General features: G+C 39.8%; 1 protein-coding gene across 2 annotated transcripts in view; it reads right to left on the bottom strand.

The window, feature by feature from the left end:
- Window positions 1–2,695: 2,695 nt before the first annotated feature.
- Window positions 2,696–17,405, bottom strand: part of LOC109916905 (tyrosine-protein phosphatase non-receptor type 3-like) — a 225,860-nt gene continuing 211,150 nt past the window's right edge. For both annotated transcript variants that reach the window (XM_048614858.1, XM_048614865.1), the window contains 2 exons: window positions 14,041–14,176; window positions 2,696–6,437 (listed from right to left, as the gene is read on the bottom strand). In XM_048614858.1, coding sequence (XP_048470815.1) covers window positions 6,348–6,437; window positions 14,041–14,176 — 226 coding nt within the window. In that variant the 3' untranslated portion in view covers window positions 2,696–6,347. The remainder of the gene's footprint in view (window positions 6,438–14,040; window positions 14,177–17,405) is intronic.

Here is a 17,405-nt window from a genome sequence, read left to right as displayed (position 1 = left end):
TTTATTCAATTATTGTCTGGCAGTAGGCTAAATTGACAGGATCTTTGGGAATGATCCCCAGCATTCAGGAAGGGGGCAATTTCCAGATTTGGACACGAGGATTGAAAAAGAGGCAGGCACTAAGCAATGCCTGAAAGGCTTCAAATACAGGAGCTGCTGGAAAAGCTCAGCAAGTCTGGCAGCATCTGTGAAGGAAAATCAAAGTTAACGTTTCGAGTCCAGTGACCCTTCCTCAGAACGGTGGAAGGCTAGGAGCTCCTGCTTCTCCTAGTCTACAAGAAATGCAATAAATCATACTTACCTCCTGGAACCATTTTTTTCACTTCCAATTGGTCTGAGAGAGCCTGATTTAAATTGATTAATGAAATGTTCTACTTCTCTGTACTAGGGCACTCTCATTTGTTGCTAGCTACTGCACAGCAAATGGCAGTACAACTGTATTTGTCACAAAGGGAGAAGAGATGATATTGCACATTGCCAAAAAATATTTTATCCTCCTCCTAATCATTAAAGGGTAAAGATGGGAGGAAATTAGTACTGCAGCCATAGTGAGATACACTGCCTATTGCCTTCTGCACACAATTGTAAGGTTTGAAACTTGCAGTCAAGCACAAATTCCTGTGTTAAAAGTGTTTCAACATGGTTAAATTTACGAATGTATAAGACGAATAATCTGTGCTCATGTGCTTAATGTGATCTTATCTACTGCTTAGGTAGACTTGCCATACTATTGTATGCACAAAACAACAGGCTGCAGCTTACACTATGGCCTTAATACTAATTTCTTCCTAACTTTCCCCTTCAATGGCTGGGAGAGGGGTAAAGTATTTTTAGCAATGTGCATTATGACTTCTTCTCCCTACAAAGGGAGAGGTTGTGCTGCCTTTTGCTCTGCAGTGGCTAGCAACAGATGAAATGCCCTAGCATGGAAAGGTAGGATATTTCATTAATTTGTTTAAATCAGACTTTCATAGACCAATTAGGAGTGAAAAAGAGATGGTTCCAGAAGGTAAGTACATTTTTATTGCATTTCTTACAGACCAGGAGCTCCCAGCCTTTCAGACAATATCTAATGCATGTCTCTTTTTCAATCCTCATGTTCATATAGTGAAAGTACACTAAAACCAACATGAATTCCTTTCATGGCACCTTTCAAATAATGCAAAGTGTAGAGTATTTGCAGAAGGGTCATTTATAAGAAGATTTCTATACATCAAAATTAATTGTCAAATTAGCTGCTGTAGATTGCGATGATATCAGTAAAAGAAAATATGAATTTGCAATATTCAACTTAAGCCCTGCAGATTAATTATTGATCATTTTCAAGATTAATCATCCCCTTCATACCTCACATTTGCTTTTAATAGTATTCTCAGAAACAAGGGATATGTAGATGCATGTAGATTTTAAAATAACTTATTTTCTTTACAGATACACATATAATATAAATAAAAATGCGCATCTGATAGATAATTCTGGAAGAACAGAATCAGGAGATTACCTGGCCCATTGTGCCTGTCAGTGCATTGTATAGTTATCCAGTCAGTCTCATTTACCATTTGTCTGAAAAATGTCATTTTCAAGTCTACATGCAATTTCTTTTTTTAAGGTCATTCATGAATCAGCTTGTACTCACTCTCTGCTGGTGCATTCTGGATCATAATTCTCTCCATATAAAAAGACAAACTCCTCTGGCTCTTTCACCAGCTATCTTAAAACTATGACTCTGATTTATCATTTATTACAATGTTACAGCACAGAAAAAGGACACTCAATTCATCAGGTTAACACTTATGCATTTCTCCACACAATCTACATGATCTAATCCCACTTCTTGTTCACATCACATTTTATTTAATACTCCTCTTCTTCAAACAAGTACCTGATTCTCTTCGAACATAATAATGGGCTCTGCTTCAACAATGTTTAGGAGAGTATTCTACAATGTATGAGAGTTCTAAATTTCTCATAATCTTTGTAAGTGTTTCTTAACTTAACTCCTGAGTCTGACTCTAATTTTTAGAATATATCCTAGTTTTTGACTTCTCTACTCTTAGAGATTGGGAGGAACTACCTTTCTAATCAGTTCCCATTTATATCTGAATAGCTTTAATCAAATCACACTTATACCTTCAAAATTCAAAACGCTCAGAGCTGTGGCCTTCTGACTGAATTGAAATTTATTAGCCACAGAGTTAGTGATCGAGTAAAGCGATCAGCATTGCTTTGTAATTTTAAGATTCTGTCTATATTACTTACAATGGCATTTTTATCTCATGAGTAAACTTGGATATGTGTTACCTTTGGAAATAGAACTTGGAGTTAAAAAATATTATATCCTTTCCTCTTCTATAAAACAAGGGTAAATCAGGAAAGAACAGAACTTAGTATTTTCTAATATGGAATCCACAGGTGTGTTGTGGCCTATTTTGTTCTCTATTTACTGAAATGATTTTAATATAGGTATAAGAGGAATGATATTGAAGCTTGAGGCCAAATTAGTAGAAATATCAGATGTTCAGGAATGTAAGACATACCTGCAGTGAGTGCAGCGACATGGAATGCAAAGAAATGTGATGCAATGTGTTTTGGAGAAAGGGAAGCATGTGTTCTAAATAGTAAAGTTTTTAGAAACATTCAGAAATCTATGTAAATTTCTAAAGATGTGAATGGAGTTTTAAAAAAAAAACTGCAAAAAGACAAATAGAAGCTGGGGCTTTATTCGTAGGAGCAATAAATACAAAACAAGGAATCAAAACGGCTAACATAACATTGGCCTTTATCACAGGCTTGAATAAAGCAGTTGAGGAAGCAATATTTCAAACGTATAAAAGCTTGGTCAGAACCAGTATGGAGTCGAGACTCGCGTTTGTTCAGTGTATATAAATTATTCTCACTGGATTCACCAGAATGTAACAAGGGTTAAGTGATTCAATTCTGAGTACAGGTACAACACTTAATTTGTCTTCCCTTCATTTGAGCAGGTTGAATGACAATCTAATTGATGTCTTAAAATTAGTAAAGAGATTTCATAGGTTACATACAGAAACTATTTCTTTGGTGTAGGAAGTGACAATAAATGAGTATAATGTTAAAACTAGAGTTAGGAGTAAAATAAGGAAATCCTTTAATCATGTGAAGGTGGTAGACATCTGTCCTCCAGAAAACCGATGGTACAGGATCAACTGAAATTTTCAAGACCGAGATATATGGATGTATTCTTGTCAGTCAAGGATGTCAAAGGATATGAGAGGTGACGTACAAATCAGCCATAAGCTTAGGGAATGATAGAGAAAACACCTAGTCCTGACCTTTTCCTTTCTCTCCCAAATCTGAACTATTATTTGCAGCTCTGGCCACACCATTATAGGAAGGATATTACATTCATGGCAAGGACATATTAAAAACTCACTACAATATCAGGAATTATGGACCATAGAAATGTGAAATGGAATGCAGAATCTAGAAAACTATTTGCCTTCGGAATGAATCACAGAATCAAAAACTACCAGCTGAGTTTTTCTCATCCTATATCTAAAGACTCAAGGTGCGAATTCCACCTGCTACCACAACCCAGGATCAATTTCTTGTTGTTGTGAAAGAATTCATGGCAGCTGCTCAATAGGATCCCCTGTAAGCACAGATTCTACTGGTGCATTAAACAGACCAGAGATTCTTAAAGATGGCACTGGTTAACCAATTACAGCCCTCGGTGGAGATTAAAGCCCCTAATTAGCCGAGCAAAAGCTCAGTTCTCTCTCTCCCAATTGGGAGCATCTGAAGTTATTCCTACTGATGCCACTGGTCTGCCATTATGGCACACCTGGTAGTCCCAGACAGTGGCAGGGGAAAGACGGACAAGCAATGATCCTGAAAAGGAGAGAAATGGTAAAATCAGGTTGGTGCAGTCAAATGGCAGTAAATCACATTGTCCAATTGGTTTCCGGTTAGCATTGCTATTACACCACATTTCAGACAGGCTTGTAGAGGAAATTTCACCACAGCTGCAGCTTAAGGACTAATGACAATGTTGGAATCGACAAGGTTATGTATTACAAAATAAACATGCTGCACAATTTACAAGGACCATCCTAAAATATAACAGCAGCAATTTTACATCTGCTTTTTAAGTTTTTTAAAATGTGCAAGTAAATAACACAAACTGAAGCAAAAGTGGTTTAGATAAGGGTGTACAACAGCAAGTGAGTGACTCCTGCAGAGTAATACACCTTTACTATCCCCAATGACCTATACCCAGAGCAAATTCACAAGAACGGTATCGCACAAAGCTGTTTTTCTCCAAATTACAAACACTTGGCATAGGACTTTGGACAGGTGGGACAGTACTGAACAGTACAGGACTTTGGTTCTTTCAGAATGTAAATGATGAGATGCGAGTGGATGTCAATTTATGTGAAAAGTTACTCAATACAGCACATCTTCAGTTACACCTCTGTACGTAGACCAGTTATTTGTTTGACATGTCAAAAAATTGTTTCAATTGGCACTAATTCTACTGTGAAGATCATACTTTCATAACAATACTGCTTTATTCTATTACTTTGTATAGTAATTACAATGCAATAATAAAACTATGGAATTTTAAAATTGCTGAAACAATAAAAGAACAACTGCTTTTCCTTTACTAACCATATAAAAAGTGTTCCATGGAACTATTTCATTGTGGTATGAATTATAATAAAATCTTCTGCATCCCATCCATTTAACACATCTCTTCCTTCTTTGGTTGAGGAAGAGATGCTAGGCCTGGCCAGAAACATTTAACATGTCTGCGAATTTCTGTCTGACTGGCTGCAAGAAAGTGCGACTTGAATCTGACAAACTCACATCTTAACAATACAGCTTCAACAGAACTGCTGTGAGCTAAAGCAATTCATCACATGGGGAACCTAGTTACAAATTCAACTAAATATGAATGTAAAGTGAAGTTGTAGTCAATTAAAGCACATAGGTGAAAATCTTCAAAATCGGAAATTGTTTTCTTGCGGTACCACAAAGAATTCAGCGCAACATACTGCCTAGTAAAACTATGTTGCACTGAATTAAGCTATTCTCGATCCTATCAGATTGTAGTGTACTCTATAAACTAAAAACACTTGACAAATACCACAGAAAAGACACGCCAGGTTAGTGCCTCTCTCTGCAGCAGTGGGAAATGGACCATTTAGATTATTCCAAATTATCAATTTACCATAGCTTACTGTATCCACATTTTAAATATTCAAAAATACAATATATAAAATATTTGATTCAGCCTGAATAACCTAACATTCTGATATTTGGCAATTTGAACTATCTTTTATTTAATTGTTCGTTCCTTTTGCCAGAAGTCCCCGACTTTTTGGATTTGCACTAATTCTGTGAGATTGTTGGGGACTGATTCCATGACACTTTCCCTGTCTGAACGTAAACAGAGCTCCATTCTATGGCCTTTCTAAGAACTAGTTCAAAAAATATAACGTCCTCTGAGGACAGACAGGTCTGAACACTAAGTGAAATCTGGGGTTCAAAATTTGGACCTCTACTAAAGCAAATACCAGGTCACCCTTTCTTTGCATGACGCTCAATAAAGGATCACTTGTACTGCAGCATTTCTGTTGCACTTCTTGATTACCCTTACTTAAAATGTATGAAAATTTCATTAACTTTTAATCTAATCAGAAGGGTCAAACATGTGACTTCACCAACTGTGCACACAAACATTCACACATTGAGCCTGTGTGTTACAGTTAAACTGTATTGTCCTACAGTGTAGTTACTAGAAAGCTGGAGAGCTTTCCAGTTCAAAGCTATTCTAATTTCATGGAATAGAGATGTTTATAACCTGTGAATGAGATGATATTTAAGTAATAAATAGTCCTAAATAATCAGAAGTTAACGGTTTTTAACCAATAACCATTAGGTGATTAAATGAGAAAAAAATATTAGCAGCATTAATCAGAACCATTAAACTGTGTCCACTGGGCTATAAATAAGCTCATTGCTATTTGTTGTGTTAGTGTGTCATGGACTAAATTTTAACTGCCATCAACCTTTTTAATTTCAAAGGTACCCCGGTCCTCAGCAGTTTCTCGAAAAGATGTGTTGGAATGACAAAATTAACAACTTGAAACAGAACAGTTAATAAAACGTGGTGCCTCTTGAACAAAGATTTACAAATAAATTCCTTTTTTAAACATCGGTGTAAAGTGTCAGTCATCAGATGTGCTCGATCATCAAATGGGTTTCCTTTAGATTTGTAGAGTGGGCCAAGCACCGAGATGTGCACTACATTTTCAGATTTGTTTCAATCTGTAGAAATTAGTCAAAATTCTCCAACAAGGGTACTAACTTGCAGGCTGGCATGCTTCCAACGGTCGAATTAAACCTTCCTCATACACGCGCAGGATGGCTTCACATACAAATTTGTATTGACTCTGGAAAAAATGAAATCTTACTTAAAATGTGATTCCAATAACTCAAACTAGAACAAACATGATATCAATTGGTTATTACAAAAAAAGTTACACAATCATTTTGTGCAAAAGATTAACATCAGTTTATATCAGGATGTTCGAAGATTACACATTACCATAGACATCATTGATGGCTTCCAACACCCATAAAGAATAGCCACAAAATCTGAAGCACTTCGAGGAAGCTCACAAGGAGTGACAGGTTTTTCTGTTGATCTATTTTTTGCCTTGGAAAATCACAGTAAAACAATGGGTGCCTGGGAAGTTTTTGAAAACAGGGATGGAGATTTTCAAAGGTTTAAGTAAAATGATTGAAAAGATAATTGTTGCATGTGGAGCAAAGAAAGTGATAAAGAGTTGTCAAGTATCAGGGTGGGGTGGAGGTGGTAGAAGAAGAGGTGTTGATGCGGTGTGAATTTTACTGGATTGGAGCAGGTTGGAGAGATTGTTATCAGGGCTCCAGTGAGTGTGAGGAGTCAGGGAAGTGTAGCTGTGGGAGTGTGTGGTAAATTGGGATTAGATTTAATAATCACACAGGATTACACTAGGTTTGCCTAACTTTTCCTGGTTAATTTCTAATGGAAGAAGAGCCCACGGAGTTCTCCACCATTAATGGGTTAATGTGCTAAACGGGGGAATTGCCCATCAGAATCTTCAATTTCTCAGGCAATTTCCACAGCATCTGCTGTGTCTGGGATTCTGCATTGTCCCAACACGCAAGTCCAGTCTCCAGCAATCTGGCCAAAGGAACATCGAGGTTAAAGAAATTTGAAGGTTAGGGTAAGGAATTTTAAATCAATTATCAGAAGATGTAATTTTTTGACTTAGTGCCTCCTGTATGTAATTTATCTGTCAAGATTGATTATGGGAGATTCTGGTGGAAACTGCTCAACATTATTTTAATTGCTTGCCAATGTGCAGATCCTAGAATTTCTAGTATGCATTTTTGGTGGGTGGGCTTCCTATGAAGATAATAAGGCAGTGAAGTTTGGTAGTGATGTGTGAGATAAAGGCTTGAAAACCTGTATATGTGAGGATGTGAGCTCTGACATTCAAGTCACTTTAGAAGCTGTGCAAGAACAGTATCAGAAAAAAGTAGTTTAGGTGATAACAAGGTTTAGTTTAGATAGCTGTGGGAAGATGTAGAGGCAAGTGAGATCACTGGGATGTTTTAAAGGTTCTGATAGAAGACTTGGCAATCCTGGAAAGACATCTTGCAACCCACCTCAGAGAAGTAAATAATGACTTGGGATGCCCATCCAAAACTGGAAATTCCTGCTAAGCCTTTTATCAAGATCCGCTGTTATAGAGTAATACAGCATGGAAACAGGGCCTTCGGCCCAAACTGGTCCAAGCTGCCCACTCAGTTAGTTCTAATTGCCTGCATTTGGTCCATATCCGTCTAAACCCTTTCCATCCATGTACCTATCCAAATGCTTTTTAAATGTTATTATTGTACCTGCCTCAACCACTTTCTCTGGCAGCCCATTCCATATACGCACCACTCATGCGTGAAGAAGTTGCCCCTCAGGTCCTTCTTAAATCTTTCCCCTCTCACCTGAAACCTATGCCCTCTAGTTTTTAAATTCCCCATCCCTGGGAAAAAGACTATTTGCATTCATCCTATTTATGCCCCTTATGTTGTTGTTGTAAGGGTGGCCATTATTTTTCATGCTTAGAGGTGTACAACAATAACTACACGCATTTGTATAGTGCCTTTTACATAAACAGTTAAGTAGTAAAATCTCCCAAGTCATTTCAAAGGAACAGTTTCACAAGATTTGATATGGTTCTTAGAGAGACAGTAAGATAGCTGAGCAAAACCCTGAACAAGGAGGCAGGCTTCAAAGAGTTCCTTAAAGGAGGAGAAAAACTTAGGGAAGTAATGCCTTTCTCAAAGTTTATTCCAGACCATAGGTCCATGCAGCTAAAGGAACACTGCTAATGGTCAAGCAATTAATATCAAGGATTTGAACAAAGCCAGAACTGGATAAGTGCAGAAATCCCAAAAGATTGTAGAAAGTTGCAAGTAGCTTAAAGCAATTATGCAAATTTTAAAATGGAGTTGTCAATGGACAACAATCCAGTACAGGCCAACTTAACAAATGGCAATTTTACAGTCCATGATGGTCTGCTGCACCCAGCTCTCAACAAATGGAACTGAGTGTCAATGAGGTCCTGTCTGGCTTGTAGCACCTGCTGCACCTGTTAAGCACAAGGAGAGCTTCCTCCTCCTTGGGAGACTGCTCCCATTCCCCAAGTTCCTCGGCATCCAGCACAAGTACTGGAGTCAGGGCCAAAAATCTCTGGTCCTCCTGCAGAGCCCATACATCCTGAGGGCCCCTGCAGGAATAATATCTCCTTATTGGGGGGTACTCAGCCACAGTGACCAACATCCCACCAGCAGTAGAGTAAGACTCTCTTTGGAAATGATCTGCTGTGGGCACATTCGAGAGCAAAAGCAGTTCTTAACTTTTGGAAGAGTCAGTGGTCTCAAAGCCTGCAGATGACAGCTGGACAAATTCCTCCAGACAGTGAAGCATATTGGACCTTGATACAAGGGCAATGTCTCTGTCATTCATTCAACTTCAGCCTCAGGTGCGTGCACCAACTTGGCGAAGGTGTATTGCCATCTGAGTGAACAACACGTTACATCAAAAGGGAGGTCCTGCTACGCTCAGTTCCTGTTCCCATTCCCATTCCAGACTCTCATTAATCATTCAAATTTTCATTCATACCCCAACCATGGATTGCAAATGGGCAATGAAATTACTGCGTATGAAGTGCAGCTCTAGTTTACAAACATCTGCCTCTTCAATGTCCAATTGTCTAACAGACATAGCTCCTGATCACCTTGGGTGTTGCCCCAGCCATGTTCCATTTTGCATATAGCATTCCATACCCAGAGAACGGCACAGGATGGCTGGGAATGCTGGTTTATGGTAGGCAGTGTCAGTATTGTGGTCTCCCCGGTTGCCATGTATCTCCCCCAGAGTCTCCATGTCGCCTATCACTTCACATTACCCTGACGGCCTGTTTCCACCCGGTGGTTAAGAATGAAATTTATGATGAGGACCAAAGATAATGGTTTCTCTCTTCCCAATATTTAGTTGGAGGATATTTCTCTTCATTTGGGACTGGATGTTTGACAAGAAGGGAGATTACTTAGATGATGTATTGGGGAAGGATGGTCTGATTAACCACATCAAAGCTTGCAGACAGGTTCAGGAAGAGAAGGGAAGAAAATTTCCCACGGGCACAGTTATATTGAATACTATTTGTGGCCTTCACAATGCTTTTGAGAGTTGTCAATGTTGAGGTCAAGTGAGGCAAACAGCCCAAGTTTAAGAACATTTTGAGGTCAGCTCTCTTTTTCTTAGGGTGCCAAAGGATGTCAGGACCACTGTCAGCATGAGGTAGGGGGAGGTGGGGGGTGGAACACCTTGATCACAGACAGACAACGTGTTGAATTTCTGGTTGTTGTAGTCAGATGGGTAGGGGAGATGTGCTTGAAACGGTACATACAAGGCACCAAATGGTCATGATCACACAAACAAGGGAGGTGCCGAACAGGTGCATTCCCAAATATTGTTACCAAACTAGGATCACATACTCAAGGAGGAACTGCAATTTAAATTCTTCAGAATTTGAGAATGTCAGACTGCAAGCTTTTCACAATGTAAATTTGCTGCCTTGACTTCTTATGGTTTTCTTCCAAGGCTGTAAACTTGGCGATATGCTTTGGATCTTTAGGCACCATAATTGATTGACAGGCCAAATTGTTGTGATCATAAAATAATTTTGACAATGCTTTGTTTGACAAAATTCAGGGAATTCAAAACTGTTTTTGACTGGTTTCACCTCCCTGCTTTCAGCTGTTGGGAGTATTATGTTGCTTAAAAATTGCATGGCTTACTTGTTGCCAAGTGTTTCACAAATATACTAATTTAGGGTCAGAGAAACAAAGCCAAATGCTGTTTTCTTCTGGATTCCACTCATGGCTTGATCTTCGTATTACGTCAGTAAAATACCCAAAAGAGGTACAGTACTAAAACACCTGAACGCAGGCTTGAAGAATAACACCCACAAACAAATACTTTTGCAAAAGACAACCTCGCGTAAATGATTTTGGCTTAAAAGATTGTGATTCTAAATACTCATTATATACAAAGTTTGCGTAACTTTTCAGGGACCAAATAATGTTGCAGCTATTAATTATTTGCCAGTAATTACCATAATTTATTAAAGATGCATGGAAGAACATTTAGATTTTCTGCTATTTCTAGTAACTAGCGTCCAGCCAATCAACAAGACTAATGTGGAACTCATGACCTATTATGACGTTTTTGAGAAAGAATAACGAGCACACAGCTCAATTTAAGCAGGAGAAAGGCAAAATGGGTTAACAAGCAATATCATACGATCACCGTCATGACCTGCAGTGTCATCCTACTCTATGCTTTGACAGAAGCATTGCATTACAGAATTCAAGATGGTGCGTTAGATTAATGAAGAGGCCCGATTTAGCATTCTTAATGGCTTAGTGGTGTTATCACTAGACTGTTAATACAGAGACCCAGGCAATGTTCTGGGGACCTGGGTTCAAATCAGTCACTTTATTGGGAGTTTTCTCTAGACCCCCCAATAGCAACAGAGACACTGAGGAACAGCTTGGGAAACAGATTTTGGAAAGTTGCAAAAATAATAGGGTTGTTGTCATGGAAGTCTTCAACTTCCCCAATATAGGCTGGAACCTCCGAAGTGCAAATAGTTTGGATGGAGAACATTTTGTCAGGTGTGTCCAGGAAGGATTTCTGACTCAATTTGTAGATAGGCTGACGAGAGGGGAGGCCATATTGGATTTGGTGCTTGGCAACGAACCAGGCCAGGTGTCAGATCACTCGGTAGGAGAGCATTTCGGTGATATGTGGTCATAACTCCCTGACCTTTACTATAGTCATGGAGAGGGATAGAAGCAGACGGTATGGGAAAGTATTTAATTGGGGGAGGGGGAATTACAATGCTATTAGGCAAGAACTACGGAGCACCACTTGGGATCAGATGTTCTCAGGGAAATGCATGACAGAAATGTGGAGGTTGTTTAGGGAGCAGTTGCTACAAGTACTGGATAGGTTTGTCCCACTGAGGCAAGGAAAGGATGGTAAGGTAAAGGAACCTTGGATGACAAGACATGTAGAACACCGAGTCAAGAGGAAGAAGGAAGCTTACTTAAGGTTGAGGAAGCAAGGATCAGACAGGGCTCTAGAGGTCTCCAAGGTATCCAGGAAGGAACTGAAGAATGGACTTAGGAGAGCTAGAAGAGGGTATGAGAAAACCTTGGCGGGTAGGATCAAGGAAAACCCCAAGGCTTTCTATACTTATGTGAGGAACTAGAGGATGGCCACAGTGAGGGTAGGGCCAATCAGGGATAGTGGAGGGAAGTTGTGTGTGGAGTCAGAGGAGAGAGGGGAGGTCTTTAATGAATACTTTGCTTCAGTATTCACCAGTGAGAGGGACATTGACGTTTGTGAGGCCAGCATGAAACAGGCAGATATGCTTGAACAAATTGATGATAGGAAGGAGGATGTGCTAGAAATTTTGAAAAACACGAGGATAGATAAGTCCTTTGGGCCAGACGGGATATACCCAAGGTTACTACGGGAAGCAAGGGTAGAGATTGCTGCTCTTTTGGCGATGATCTTTGCGTCCTCACTGTCCACTGGAGTAGTACCAGGAAATTGGAGGGTGGCAAATGTCATTCCCTTGTTCAAAAAAGGAGATAGGGATAATCCTGGAAATTACAGACCGGTCAGTCTTACTTTTGTGGTGGTCAAATTATTGGAATGGATTCTGAGAGATAGTATTTATGATTATTTGGAAAAGCACAGTTTGATTAGAAATAGTCAGCATGGCTTTGAGAGGGGTAGGTCATGCCTCACAAGCCTTATTGAATTCTTTGAGTATGTGACAAAACACATCGATGAAGGTAGAGCAGTGATGTGGTTTGTATGGATTTTAGCAAGGCATTTGATAAGGTTCCACATTGTAGGCTCATTCAGAAAGTAAGGAGGTATGGGATTCAGGAAAATTTGGCTGTCTGGATACAAAACTGGCTGTCCAATAGAAGACGCAGGGTGGTAGTAGATGGAAAGTATTCAGCCTGGAGCTGGGTGACCAGTGGTGTTCCGCAGGGATCTGTTCTGGAACCTCTGCTCTTTGTGATCTTTATAAATGACTTGGATGAGGAAGTGGAAGGGTGGGTTAGTAATTTTGCCGATGACATGAAGGTTGGTGGAATTGTGGACAGCGTGGAGGGCTGTTGTAGGTTGCAATGGGACATTGACAGGATGCAGAGCTGGGCAAAGAAGTGGCAGACGGAATTCTACCTGGAAAAGTGTGAAGTGATTCATTTTGGAAGGTCGAATTTGAATGCAGAATACAGGGTTAATGGCAGGATTCTCGGCAGTGTGGAGGAACAGAGGGATCTTGGGGTCCACGTCCATAGATCCCTCAAAGTTGCGACCCAAGTTGATAGGGTTGTAAAGAAGGCATATGGTGTGTTGGCTTTCATTGGCAGCGGAATTGAGTTTAAGAGCCGTGAGGTTATGCTGCAGCTCTATAAAACTCTGGTTAGATCACACTTGGAATATTGTATTCAGTTCTGGTCACCTCATTATAGGAGAGATGTGGAAGCTTTAGAGAGGGTGCAAAGGAGATTTACCAGGATGCTGCCTGGACTGGAGGGCAGGTCTTATGAGGGAAGGGTGAGGGAGCTAGGGCTTTTTTCATTGGAGCAAAGAAGGATGAAAGGTGACTTGATAGAGGTGTACAAGATGATGAGAGGCATAGACAGAGTGAATAGTCAGGGACTTTCTCCCCAGGGTGGAAATGACTATTACGAGGGGGCATAATTTTAAGGTGATTGGAGGAAAGTATAGGGGAGATGTCAGAGGTAGGTTCTTTACACAGAGAGTGGTGCACGTGTGGAATGCGCTGTCGGCAGTGGTAGTGGAGTCAGATACTTTAGAGATTTTTAAGCGACTCTTGGATAGGCACATGGAGGATAGTAAAATGTAGGGTATGCAGGGTAGATTGATCTTAGTAGGATAACAGGTCAGCACAACATCGTGGGCCGAAGGGCCTGTACTGTGCCGTACTGTTCTATGTTCTGCTGTCAGAAAATGAAAATTACGAAGCATCTTCCAGCTGTAATCGAGAATACAGTCTGCTGTTGCCATGTCGTGTTAGGATGTAACTTTATTATTTCCAGAAAACAGGGACTAAATCCGCATAGCTTTCAACATTTCAAAACCACCTGCAATTGCAATTGATGAGGGCATTGAAGATGATTTCTTGCTCACTGTCTCAGTCAGGGAATAACACAGGGTATTGATGAGAAAGCGAGAAATAAATTAAGATCTGAGAAGTGGGAGGATAATAGATTAGCCAAAAACCATAAAGTAGTATATTTGCTCAAAAATTCACTTGAATGTTCCGTCTAGGATTTTGAAAATTAATGACAGTAAATGGCTTCATTTTTTTTCACACATTATTTAAATCTTACCGATGTCTGTACCATCATGGCACGCTGGTCTCGCATTGTTCTAACAATATCCAGCGGGTATACAGGTTGGCTGTTTTCAATTAAACACATTGCTGTCTCCATAGCAATAAGGACACCAGTTCGACCAATTCCAGCACTGCAAATAAATCACAGAAATAAAGCCAACTGCAGAGGAGAGACAAAACAATTAATATTGATAAGCCTTAAGCATAAGTCAGCAATTTCTATAAAAAGTGACTTGAATTAGATCTACAATGAGAATGTGATCGACATACATAAAAAACATTTGTAAGACTTAATACATTATACAGCCTTAAAGTGGTTGCATTTGTCACTGATGACAATGCTAGATGCTATATATGCAACAATTGCACATGCACACACGTGTCCAACTGAAGTACAAGGCAGATACAGGCAAACCCAGGGTTCTGAACAGGCTCCATTCTGAATTCCATTTTTACACACTTTGGAACATAATGCAGGACAATGTAAAGCAGCTTTTCGTAAGTACAGGAAATGTTTGTATATTGCTCTTTAAAATTACACCCCTGTACGCAATTGCATTTGTTAAGTCTGAGTGTTTATAAGTTGGACGTTCCTAAATTGAGATTCCCCTGTATATGAGGATGTCCTTGACTAGGCCTTGTGCCTACACTACACCAGGATTAATTGTTTATATAATGGTTGTGCTACACTTGTAGTAGAAGGTCTCAATGATTTTGCAATTATTTTATCTGTCAACTTTATCATCAATTACATGAATATTGGTGGGCAGGTGGTTATCTCTGTTTGTTGGTATCAGTAAATTATCATAATGTTCCAGATATAATGATTCTGAGATGTAGGCTTAATGGATCAACAGGCTTACCCCTGCCCATTGATTTCCTATGTGCCCTTTTGCTAGTATATTCTGGTTTGGAGATGCAATGCAAGACATAATTAATTCAGATGCAGTGTGAGCTGTCTGGCATTCAATATTGTATTCTTCCCATATTTCTCCAAAAAACACAATCATGGGAGGGAAACTGTAATGCAGTTTAGTACAGAGAATAGAAATAAACGGCACCTAGTCTTTTCAAATACCTTGGTAGCAACAAGGAAAACAAAAACAAAATCTTTAGCAGCAGCCTTGTAATATGGTAATCTCAGCATAGTGCCTTTTAAACAATCTCCATGAGTTTCAATGTGCTCAGCAGCTCTAAATGGTGGATGATAATGCTGTTTAAAATCAAGGTGGAGATGGCTTGATTCTCAGACTGTAATGCATGACAGTAAAAGGAACATTGCTGAGCAGATGGAAGAGACAAAAAAAAATGTTATTGTGAACTAAAGTATATTCTTTCAGATTGGTGGATGCATTCTGTACAATTTTAGAATGCAACTCTACAATGTCCTGCTCACTACCATACAAGCACAAGCAAAAAAACTGGGAGAGCTAGAACAACTGGTCTAATGCTCCAAATTTTCCAACACATTTCCTATATATGTTCTGCATATGTCCTGTTTTATTGGCATGGCAGATACAGCAAGGGTAAGCGACACCTTGCTGTACATTGAGTAGAGAGTGTAACTGGGAGTCCTCAACATTGACTCAGACCCCATGAAGTCTCATGGCATCAAATCAAACACAGAAAAATAGGCTAATTGCATTAATCTTGCTAATACCACCAAGTGCCCTCCTTCAATGAATTTCTACCTTTCCACGTTAAACACCATTTGGAAGAAGCAGTGAAGGTAGCAATAGCATAGAATATACTCTGAGTGGGGAACTTCAATAACTATTGCCAGGACAGCGGAGTTATATGGCTACCGAATGAGTTGGCAAATTCATGAAGGGCATATTAACCAGACTGGGTCTAGTGTGATGAGGAAATTAACAAGAGGGAAAAATTTCCTGGACCTCATCCTCACCAAGCTTCTTGTCGCAGTCCTGGAACTGCAATGATTTATGTCCTTTAAGCTAGGTATGATTCAAATACAGGACTACATGCGTAATAAATATCAAGAGCAGTACATATTAGAGAGAGCTAAATCATCCTACAAGCAACAGATCAGATCATGCAAACAATCTTATGTTGCAGCATACAAGAAATGGAGAATCCTCAGGCATGGAATGATAACTGGATGGGATATTCATATCACAAATGCCAAACATTACCATCTCCAAGACAGAAACTAAGTATCTCCTCATAACTTTTAAAAGGCACCATTTGTAGACTTTCATCCATGATCAACATCCTATAAAGACAGGAATGTTGTCTTGCCAATAGCAGAAAGAGAATGCACTACAACTAAGCAATCCCACACCAAAGTATCAGACCTAAGCACTGCTGTTTTGCCACAAGTAATTGTAATGTTGGTGGGTAATTGAACGACAAACAGGGAAAGAGCTCCACGAATGTCCCCATTTTTGATGGCTGGGTGCACAACACACCAGTTCAAATAAAGCAAATTCAACCAACTTCGAAGAGCCATGTGAATGACTCATCTTCATCTCGACCAGAGGTCCCCAGCATTGCAGATGCTAGTCCTCGGCTAATTCAATTCACTGCATGTGATATCAAGGAATGGCTGAATGTACGGGACATTGCAAAGATTATGGGCCATGATAACATTCCAACAATAGTACCAAAGACTTGTGCTCTGGGTATTAAGTGCACACTTGGTCAAGTTGTACCATTATAGCTGCAATGCTGGTATCCAACCAGCAATGTGGAAATTTCCCCAGTAGGTCCTGTGCATTAAAGGAGGACAAATCCAACTCAGCCAATTACCACTCCATCAGGCTACTCTTGATCATCAGTAAGCTGTTGAGTGTTGATGATAGTGCTAAAGTGGCACTTGCTCAGCAATGGCACGCTCACTGATCCTCAGTTTGGGTTCTGCAAGGGATGCGCAGCACCTGATCTCAATAAATGATTGGTCCAAATATGGACAAAGCAGCTCAACTCTTGAAGGAAGTTTATAATGACAGCCCTTCACATTATACAGCATTAGACTGAGTATGACATTAAGAAGTCAAAATTAAGAAAGCAAAATTATTTTCAATGGGAATTATTGAGGCCGGGGGGAGGGGGAGTCTTCATTGTTGGAGTGACACTTTGCACAAAGAAAGGTGGTTGTGCCTGTCAGTTATTTTATGACTGCTGGAGTTCCTCTGAGTAGTTTCTTAGACCCAACCATCTTCAGCTAATCCATCAATGACCAGCATAAGATCAGAAGTGATGTGGTGCATGGACAACAGCGCTAATGTTCAGCATCATGGCAGCACGGTGGCTCAGTAGTTAGCATTGCTGCCTTGCAATGCCAGGGACCTGGGTTCAATTCCATCCTCTGTGTCGAGTTTGAACATTCTCCCCGTGTCT

Source organism: Rhincodon typus, chromosome 2, assembly GCF_021869965.1.
Source record: "Rhincodon typus isolate 14 chromosome 2, sRhiTyp1.1, whole genome shotgun sequence".
Taxonomy (NCBI): Eukaryota; Metazoa; Chordata; class Chondrichthyes; order Orectolobiformes; family Rhincodontidae; genus Rhincodon; species Rhincodon typus.
The sequence above is the reverse complement of the archived record's forward strand: the minus strand, read 5'-3'. Positions and strand labels throughout refer to the sequence as shown.